The 11447-nt window shown below is 35.9% G+C and overlaps 1 protein-coding gene across 2 annotated transcripts; it reads right to left on the minus strand.

Annotated features, from left to right (window-relative positions):
• Nucleotides 1–730: 730 nt before the first annotated feature.
• On the minus strand, nucleotides 731–10097 carry LOC144444475 (uncharacterized). Of its 2 annotated transcripts, none has more exons than XM_078133902.1 (6): nucleotides 10038–10097; nucleotides 9430–9678; nucleotides 7737–8863; nucleotides 7006–7131; nucleotides 6337–6500; nucleotides 731–5655 (listed from the first exon to the last, which is right to left on the minus strand). In XM_078133902.1, exons 2-6 carry the CDS (start codon nucleotides 9553–9555, stop codon nucleotides 4367–4369), a joined length of 2832 nt encoding a protein of 943 aa, XP_077990028.1. In that variant the 5' UTR covers nucleotides 9556–9678; nucleotides 10038–10097; the 3' UTR covers nucleotides 731–4366. The 2 variants fall into 2 exon arrangements, with proteins under 2 accessions (XP_077990028.1, XP_077990029.1); XM_078133903.1 differs by having other exon boundaries at nucleotides 9430–9675; nucleotides 10038–10076.
• Nucleotides 10098–11447: the final 1350 nt, after the last annotated feature.

The following is an 11447-nucleotide window of genomic DNA, read 5'->3' on the forward strand; positions in this document are numbered from 1 at the left end:
TCAAAAGTATAAATTAGTATTAAAGGACCTCATCACTCTCAGCAAGGTCATTTAGTATAAATTCTGTCCTTACAATAAATGCCCAATGTACAAAATAAGCATGTTTATGAAACCTATATGTACTCTTCATGACTAGTGTAAACAAAATATGTATTTTCTTACTCCTAGCACACTGAGACAGGCATTTGAAAAATGTTATGACTTTCATATTTCTCAGTGGTGTATGTACACATACCCACAAATATAAAGTGCATGCAACCCTGTGAATGGATGCCCTTGAATTTCCAGCAATGGGTGTGACACCCCCTGTCCTCTTACTCAGGGATAGTACCAGTATGTCAATGTATATACAGTTTTTCCCAAGTGAATAATCTATATACACATCATTCATGTTCCATAGAACTGTTATACTGCAAATATCAATGTACAAAAGTTAAACTTTGAACGATATAAAAATATATAAAATTTGAAGACTTACTGACAAAGTAGTAACATAATAAATAATTCTCAAGCAGGCTTATAAATTGTAAAATATACTTTGAAAATTTTCATTGAAGATAAAGGTGTGGTATCATACAGTGTGAATGTCATTGGTTGGTTGTTTATATCAGTACAGACATATCTCCATGTCATAACCCCCCCCCCCCCCCCCCCCCGAGATATTTACCACGTTATTATTTTGTGAATGAAGCAATCATCATTTAAAGCTCCACTAGCTCCAACTGGGATGTTTTCTTGAAACTGTTTTATTTGATATAATGACTCGCTCGTAATATCGTACAACGTGAACAGTATTGAATCATCGTAGGGCAAATGTACTTGTGCAACTGTACACATAGTATGGCACAATAAATCCAATCATATTGATTTTTGGGTCCAACCCAAATATCAGTACCCTATTTCAACCTGTTGAGGATACAATCAACCCATAATAACATGATAAATTCCAATTTTTGGTATTTTACAAATTTTCACTCAGTAAATATATTGTTGGTAGTCTGATTGAAAAACTGATACTCCCATTACAGGTAGTGCAGGTTTAATAAACTTTGATCAAGTACTGTACATTGGAGTTCTTTGGTATCTTACCTTTGTACCAAGTTTGAAGGAAATACAATAGTGCTTTCAGATAAATGACTGCGCATGGAAAGATGGACGGAGCCAACCACACAGATACATTGACTGATGGATGTATTGAACCATTCAAACTTTTTTGTGCAACATTTGAATGGAATCAGTTTGTGCATATCGGTGAAACGGCTATGCATGAACAGACAGACAGACAGCCACACATTACAAATTAAAAGACAGACTCATATCAGTGAAATGGCTATGCATGAACAGACAGACAGACAGCCACACATTACAAATTAACTGACAGACAGAATCACCCTTTCAGACAGACTGCATATTAATGGACAGATGCATGGACACAGCACTAGCATACAGACCGCAAAATAACAGACAGACGCATGGACACAACCACCCTTTCAGACAGACTGCATATTAACAGACAGACACGACCCTGGGGATGCATGGACACAACTCTATCAGACAGACTGCATATTAATGGACAGATGCCATCCTATCAGACAGACTGCAAAATATGGACAGACGCATGGACACGACCCTATAACTAATAAGACAGACTCACTGCATATTAACAGACAGACACCACCCTATCAGACAGACTGTATATTAATGGCCAGACGCTATCCTATCAGACAGACTGCATATTAACAGACAGACACCACCCTATCAGACAGACTGCATATTAATGAACAGACGCCATCCTATCAGACAGACTGCATATTAACAGACAGACGCCATCCTATCAGACAGACTGCATATTAACAGACAGACGCCATCCTATCAGACAGACTGCATATTAATGAACAGACGCCACATTATCAGAATGTAAAATAACGGATAGACGCATGGACACATTCAGTCCCAAATATGCTATTCAGTAATATCAATTGTGTATCAATTATTGTACTTGCACATTTTATTCTATTAAGTTTATACAAATCAGAAAACACAAAATGTACAATTTGCAATATATATGCTTGTTGCATTTTCACTATGAACCCTCAAAATCCTTTCTATTCACTTCATAACTATTCAGTGTAGGTTAATTGTTAGGAGTGAAAATATGCAAATCAGGTAATCAGTATGCATGCACAGTAACTATGATGATTTCGGTACATGTTATAATTATCTCATCAGTATGCATGCTATATTAAGTTTTTCACATCTGATTTCCCCATCTCATTCATGTTGGTTTGATTGAATCTTTGTTGTAGACACATTTTAAAATTTTAGGTGCTTCTGATAAGTCAAAATATCAAACGAATCCAGTCCTCAATAATTTTATCATACGACCATGATGAAATGAACAAGTTCTCATCTACCAAAAACTTACTTGTCATTTACTGATCATATTCCTTGCCTGATTGTTTTTTTATATTAAATATGCAAATTAACTAATAAGTATGCAACGAAATGTGCTAAACAATGACATTTCACTACATACAGAAGCTACATGTGGTTAAACCTCCACTATACGCTAATCACCTATTTAGTATGCAGACTAAATATGCTAAACAATTAAATTTTACCAAATACTGAAAATGTGTGGTTACATCTACACAACTTAAATGTGCAAATTAACTAATCAGTATGTAAGCTAAATATACTAAACAATGACATTTTAACACATACTGAACATGTGTGGTGAAACACATACAATTGAAAAATGCAAATTAGCTCACCATTACTCACATTTATAAATAAGCTAAACAATGGTAATTCACATCAAATAATATTGCAACTGTATATGGTTAAACCTCCATAAATTAAAATGCAAATAACCTCATCATTTATGCAAGTTACATCAACTGCGCACTGAAACTTGTCAAAAAATCTGTAACAAAATCTTAATGTTTAACATCTATGACTAGGAAATGAATTAATGATCTACTTAGTGAAAAAAAGTTTTTGTTCTATAATTATGTATCTTGTTGATATCTAGCCATACTTTATGTCTTGTAAACATGGATAAAATTTCCTTTTGAAATACAAGTCACCTCATCAGTATGCTGGATGTATAATATTTAATAATCTTTTACCAGTTACAATGTATCTTTAAGACACATCAAAAATATTGTAATTACAATTAAATATGCAAATTACTATAACATGTACAGGTTTTAAACCATTCTGATCTGCAATTCCCTGTACATACTACAACTTACAAGACATCTGGCATTTTGTCTTTGTTTTCCTTTCATACTGTATGCATGTCCTTTGCCTTTTTTTGAGCAGTTTAAAGGTCTAAAGAAAGCATCTGCTTAGTAGTTTGGTTTGTCTGTACTCACCTTCACCCATAACTCGATTTGTCAATTTGCCATAAGTACGGACTGAAAATTTATAGTAAGTATTTAAGTTCAACTAGGTATTCTGAAATGATCTCAATTCGGTATTTTACTGCAACTAGGTATTTAAGGCAAGTTCAACTGGATATTCAAGTCCAACTACATCGTGTGACTTGGTATTTTGAAGGGAGCTCAATTAAGTTCAACTTAATTATGTTTAATTATGTTCAAGTACATGTTTTGAAGCAATGTACTGGATAATCAAGTTCAACTTGGAATTCAAGTCCAACAAGAGACTTCAAGTTCAACTCGGTATTTTAAAGTGAGCACAACAACATATTTAACGTCAACTGACATTTGAAAAAGAAGCCATTGGATATTCATGTTGTATTGAAGTTCAACAAGACTATCACATTGAACCAGCATTTCAAAATGAGCACAAATTGGTGTGTTTAAAATGAGCACAACTACTATTTAACATCAATTGAACATTTTGAAAAAAGGCTACTGGATACAAGATTATCAAGACTATCGCATTGAACCCAGTGTTTCAAAATGATCACAAATTGTTGTTTTTGAAGTGAGCTCAACTAAGTATTTAACTTCAACTAGGCATTTTGAAGCATCCTTCAAGTTAAACTTGGTATTCAAGTCCAACTAGCCCATGAAGTTCAACTACATAGATAGACTCATTCAACTATACATTTTGAGATGAGCTCAACAGGATATTGAAATCTAACTAGGTATTTGAAGTGAGTTATGGGATATGCAATTCAATATGACATTTGGAAGTGAGCTCAACTGGATATTCAAGTTCATCTTGGCATTTACTTCCAACCAGACTATCCAGTTCAAGATGCTATAGTATATCAGCTACTAGGCAGTTACCAGGAATTCCACTCTGTATTTTGAAGAAAACTGAACTGGTTATTCATTTTGAACTCGGTATATAAACCTCTAGGTATTGAAAGTACTTGCTAACATGGTGTTCAAATGATATCATCGACTGGTAACATACAGAGTTCATCCATCACTTCATTCATCAGTTTGGTTGATTCATTTCTGTTTTCTGAGATAAGTGATGAAAAGAAGTCTTCATCAATAGGACTGGGCACCTGGGAACTGATACCACTGTCATACTCGTTGATATCCAGAGCTTTACACAGTTCATCATGTACACTACTAAAGAGATCATCACGGGATGACATAGAACCACCAGATGAAACACTACTTGGACTGCTTTGGTCAGAATAACTTATACTACTGGTCCATTTCTTAACACTACTTTGTGATGTGTCTGTATTTGACTGTGACAATGGCTGCCATGGACCACTGACTTGCATGGTTGTCTTGTTCACTCCATTCATAATAGGTTTAGGCAATCCTGAAGAGTTGGAGTTCTGTCTGTCAGCTGCACTAAAATAACCAGTGAATGACTTCCTGCTACTAAATTTAGTTGAATGTGGTTGTTTACCGACACTTTGTACTGCAACGCTATTTGTTCCTGGTTGTCGAGACAGAGGTCTACTTCCATGATTTCCACCAATAAGGGAGATAGATTTTGACCTGTGACCTGCAATGCTATTGGTTCCTTGCTGCCCAATTACAGGATTTCCTCCAACCGAAGTTCCAGATGTTGACCTCTGACCCACAGCATTCGGTGGTGGTTTCAACTGTTTCCTTGGCAACTCCAATGGCTTCCTCATGCCATGTGTTCCTGCACTTCCAAACAATTTTATTGGTATTTTGTTAAGTATACTATTCATGTTAGCTGAATCACTTCTTGGAGTTGACGTTGACATCATACTGTAAGACCGTGTCTTGTTTCTAGCAGGCTTTGCTGGTTTTTTGTTAGTTGTCATACTCTGTGCATTATTAGCGGTAGAAATCAATCGTGAAGTTGAAATATCAGTTCTCTGTTGACCCCTGACATTGCTTTCCCCTTTGACCTTGTTTGTCTGTGATAATGAATGTACTTGCCTCTCAGAGGACAATGTTGGTGTAAATACTTTTGCAGCAGGCGTACTGCAGCGTTGTTTTGTTGTGGTTTCCTGAGATTTGATACCATTGGTCCCAGCAACAAGTAAGTGTGAGACACCAGTACTAATATCATGACTTTCTGTGCCTATGATTTGAGTCTGAGAATAGGTTTTGTTAGTGTCTTTTGACTGTCGTTCCCACATTACTACATGTATCTCAGAGCTGGGAATGTTAGGTATTTCATTACTCCAACAACACACAGCGGATTCCAGGTCATCACACTTCAGCCACAAGTCTTCTGCAATAAATACATCAAGACATGGTTTAGTGTGACATATGACTGACAGATTGGTTTTGTTTCAAAAGCTAACACAGTTACATAAACACTGAGAATTGAGTCTATTTCTACTGCTACAAAACATGTCTATTACATCAGGGACTGTTTTAAAGAAATATCATTTCCAATAGATGATTTTAGATGATCAGATAGATGATCATCAGTAATCAGGATACAAACAATGCATCGTATTAATCTGGAAGGCCCCAGAAATGTACACTGTAAGGTTATATTTAAGTCATCAGAAACAACACCCTACTATGAGTATAATTAAACTAATGTCCATTGAATAGTTTATATCAACATGTGGCAACAATAGTTTTAGTTCCTGTCTATCTTAGTAAGCTGAAAGATCGGTGTCAGTTGTCAGATCATTCTGTTCTCTTTTTATCTTGTACTTCAGAGTTGTCTAAATTTATACATATTCAAGGGTCTCACTCTTTACTTCAAATTCATTAATACAGTTTCACCTAGTGTGAACTGAAGTACAGTAGCTATGAGCTTTGCATGCACACAACCAGATTCACAATACATACCTAGCTTCACAATAAAGGACTTTATGACTAATGTATGACTAATATAATAACATTAGTTAGGTATACCATTTACTTTGTTTTCAAAACCATTTCACTTGTAACTTACTGTGTGGGTGTTTACACCACGCTATGAAGTGTCTAGGACTGTCTAGGTACTGGATAACTGCTGACACTGCATACGTGGTGGCGTCTTTGCTGACAAACTTATAGCTGTCAAAATCATTTGTGGGCAGTCCTTCAACAAAATGCATCATAACACAGTCAGGCGTTCTGTAAAGAAGAAGAAAAACAATTTGTAAAGTTGTGAAAAATAATGCTTGGCGACAATTCATTGTTTTACAAACATTACACATAAGTGGTCACACAAATCAACTTCTGAGAATAACAAACCAAAATTGAAATATTGAGGTACGTATTAATGATATGCATTGAGACTCTGACTGGCTTGCACATGTGCCTCATGTTTAGTATAATCTTAGCTTTGCATTTGAACTGTAATAACAACATCACAACTACAACTAAAGTTACCATACCTCCAATCTGATTAAAATCTGATGTATTGAAAGTGGCTAGATGTCTTTATTTACCTCTATTTCCATCGTACTGTGATGTTTGTTTTGTTCCAGGTAAGGCAGCGATCACTCGGAACAAAACAAAGCACACAACACAATGGAAATAGAGGTAAATAAAAGACATCTAGCTGCTTTCAACACATCAGATTTTAATCAGATTGTCACACCTCCAAAAACATGTATTATTGAAACAAACACCTTACCTGTCAATTATCATTGTACTCCGTTGATTTGTTGCTTTACATCGATAACATGGTCTCACAAAGCTTGGATGGGATATATCAAAGTCTGGTGGTACATTGGGGAATGTTATCAATACCTTCTCATGTCTGAATAGGAATGGAAATAAAATATGTTAACTGTAAGTCTCAAAAGAACTAAATACAAACTGTACAGCAGTGAGTGCAAACTTATAAGACTTCCATTTCTAGGTTTTACATTTGTTTGTGTGTGTGTGTGTGTGTGTGTGTGTGTGTGTGTGTGTGTGTAATGTGTGTGTGTTGTGACCATGTGTAGGTTTTATATTTGTATAGTGTGTGTGTGTGTGTGTGTGTGTGTGTGTGTGTGTGTATGTATGTATGTATGTATGTATGTAATTGTATTGGGTAACTTATCAGTTAGTTACTGAGTTCTAAAAAAAATAACATGGGAAATTTGCTAGTAAACAACTTTTTGTTATGTTAATTATTTTCTTTTGTTCATAATGATCACATGGTGGAACTGGAATCAACTACCTTACTTAAAAAAGGGCTAGGCAGCCCCCTCCTAAGTATTCACTTTGTTGACAGACGGTGAAGAAACAATTGTATACTGTCAACTAAGGTGATCAATATATTTGAAATACTGTACAACAATGAGTATGTCATGTTCAGGTAATCGTGTTTCAGTAATAGCTGTTACAGTTTTAACCATTTGATATGAAATGTATTCTTACCTAGTGGTCTGTTGATATCCACAATCAGTACATACAAATTTCCAATGATATTTGAGCAGAAACTGTTCCTGTATTCCTGTGTTCTCTTTAATAAGTAATGGCAGTGCAAGTACTGGGCTGTCATCTCTACCAAGTTCACATTTCATTCCAGGTTGCAAGTGAGACCATATTTTTTGTCTGATATCATTTAATGTTTGTGTGGCCTGATCACTGTTTCCATGGTGATGACTTGAGGTCATATTAGTTGTCTTTTGAACATCAAATACAGACTGCATTGCTTCATCATATTTTTGGCACAGTTCTTTAATGAGTGATGTACCATTGCCATTCAAGCCATCAAGCAATGTATGCACACTTTTACAATGAACCAGAGTACACAACACAACATCTAGCCAACACATAGCATTTTGATTCTGCCACTGCAGACAAATATTGCCTTCTTTGGTCCCTTCTTGAATATCTCCTACATCAGTACAATCTTTGGCAGTGTTTATATGGCAATTCTCTCTACTACCAGTACTTCCTTGGAAAGCATTTATGTTAGTCTTTTCACCTGGTGTGTATCCTCCAAACACTTTCCTTTTGAATGGCTTCTTGTCTCTCGTTTTGTCCAAACATGGCTTCTGTGACAAAGTATCTGGGGTACTTATACTATTATTGCAGTTAGCAGTACGGTTGCTATCAACATTCATCCTCTGTCTATCATGTATAACATTTCTTGTTGGTGCAAAACCTTTTGTATCAATGTTCCTTACATCATCTCCTGGTGTTGATATAGGAATTCGTTCTTGACTACCAACCAATACAGATGTTGTGGGCTCTACAGCTGCTGTCTGATTCAATGATACAGAAGGTATTGTCTCAGTTGATTGACTTAGTGATAAAGATGGCACCATCTCTGTTGGCTGATCACTAGTTGATAGAAAGTCTAGAAGATCATCTAATTCAGTGCAGGTGATAACACTAGATACATCAGACACAGATGATGTCTCACTCCTGCTCATCTTCCTTACATTACCATCCCTCCCATCTGGACGGGTCTTCCTTTTTCTCTTGTTTCCTATCTCTGAACTTTTCCTCTGAACGATGACACCTGACACAGAGCCTGTTCCAAGTGGATATGGACACTGACGGAATACAATGAAAAAATACTTATAAGCATAATAATCAACAACCAAGCCTGATACTATGAAATTAGTGAAATGCTCTTTTTTTGGTTGTTACAATTGTCACAATTTATATACGTGAAATGACAGGAATTCTACAAAGATTTAATGATCTAAAGTTGTTTTCTGTACTTTTTATAGTCATTAGCAAGGGTATGGGTGGGGTTTATTCCCAAAATCCATGCGCATGAAATCTGTTTGCAGTCTCGCTATTTGAAATAGGGAAGAACCATAGTGGAGAGGGAAGACATGTCAAACCTACATCCAGGGCTATCTTCAAATAAGAAGCCATATAACATGGTGAAAATGATGTTTCAGACATGATTAACAAAGACGTTTTTTTTTACATAGTTTGATAATTTTGGAGTGGAACTCTGTAAAACCGTGGATCTGGACAACTTCTGTTGATTCACATCTTTAACCAAGTCAACATAGACCAGGCCAGGTAAATCGACATGGGGGTGGGCGGTTTTAAGTATATGACAGTCACACACCAATCAAATAGACAATACTGAATACACACGTACCTTGTCGTTGTCACATATCCATACTGCTTCTTCAAGATTAATCTGAAATAATTTCAGTCTTCGTTTGCTACCAATCTTTTCACAAAGTGGACACCACTGTACTGGTTTCACCACAGAATCCATCATAGTAGCCGGCACTTCTATGACGATCACCTAACGTAGCAGGAACGACTTGTACGTACACCAAACGTCCGGTGTTGACGTTCTAGCAACGACACGTGATCCATCGTGAACGGTGTGTTATCACTGCTAATAACATAAATGAATTGTAAGGAAAAAAATTGGTTTACAGAAGCATATTTTAGTGCAGTGTTTGAGTACCGCATTACTTTTATTTTCGTTTTTGCACATTATTATTACGTACATTCTGGTATGTCCGGGAATCCCCTTTTGTCGCAATGACTATCGGTACAGTACGTGGAAAATGAAGAAACGTACATTGCAATGGTTGTGATAAAACGAAAGCTGTTTTAGATATGAACAATAGAAGAAGTGCAATTTAAACGTATACCTACACATACTTAAGACATTACACATCAAAAAGAAAGTCCACCTAATTTGTAAAATCGACTTGGAAGTGTACTTGCGTTAAAATACAACAACATTACCTTTACGTGGTTCAAACACACGAGTCCGCCGCCATTTTGGACGCATGGATAACGTGCAATGGGTATTGGGAAATCCAAGCCAAGTATTGAGGGCGCTGTTATAGGTAGATTCGATTTGTTTACAAACTCCCAAAGCAGCTCAAATCATAATTTGATAAACATTTTATTTCAATACAAACCATTTAACTTCAGTTTTTGTTTACTTTCAGGTCGGTGGCCCACGATATCAAAATAAAATATATATTTGATACCATCTTATAAGCTAATTGGTGATTAACCATGTACATTGAAGAAGCTGGGGAAATGAAAAATATGCCTATATATATTCATTTATATTTACAGCACCTGTCTTCAAAACTCAACGTCGCTAATAACTTTGGTTACAAGCAAACAGCGAACTGTTTTGTGTGGGTAGTTGAAGTCTGGTTCAACTACTATTGGAGAAAAGGAATTGAATCATCTATGAATTAACATTATCAAGTCGAATAAAGAAATAGTTCTTTTTCTATCCCAGAGACTTGGCTATCTGACTCTGTCGATTTTCATGGAATATTTTTACATCGTAATGAGCTAAAACTGCTCATTCTGACTTTCTTGCCTTTAAAATAAAAACAAGGACACACATCTATATCAACGGTGTAAAGACCCCGGCAGACAACGGCGTACGTTTACTATAATACTAAGTATTGGTTGGGTGCAATAGTCGAGAATTATTTTTGCATTTTATACATAGAATAAAAGAGAAGAATTAGAAGGGAACAAACAGAAAATGTTACAAAGTTAATCATAAAGTCATAAGCTTGCATCTGGTAATGAAGAAAAAGGTTGACACAAAAAGAAAAAAATGCTGAAATAAACATTAAATTTATGTCCCTACGATAACAGTTTGGATACCCAAGTAAGAAATAAAACCAATGAAGTTTTAGCCCCAATGTCAATCTTCCAACAGTTCAAAAAAGTAAAATAAAATAATAATACAAAAGTAAAATAAGTAACATAAAAAAACTGCAAATCGAAACTGATGACATAGCCACATGAAAAGCTTTCAAAACCAATAATGAGAAGGATATAACAATTCAGTAGCAAGAAACGCAAACACCGGAAAGAAAAAGATACAAACAACTCAATTTCATTATAGCACAGTCCCTCTATCTAGAGGGACTGTGATTACGGTTGTCGGAGTCAACAACCCCGGGCCAACGCACGATCAACAGCAAATGCTACGTCAGATAACTTGCAACGGTGGGCATATGTTGTTTTTAAATTAACGTATATTTATTTACACTCTCCGATGACAAAAGCCGCATAAAATTTGTTGTTTGTTTTGTGAACAATGAATAGTCACTTGTTTTTGCTTCAGGCCAGACTTGACCCGGGCAGAGGGCTTTCACCTTATGAATGTACGTACTT

Source organism: Glandiceps talaboti, chromosome 13, assembly GCF_964340395.1.
Source record: "Glandiceps talaboti chromosome 13, keGlaTala1.1, whole genome shotgun sequence".
Taxonomy (NCBI): domain Eukaryota; kingdom Metazoa; phylum Hemichordata; class Enteropneusta; family Spengelidae; genus Glandiceps; species Glandiceps talaboti.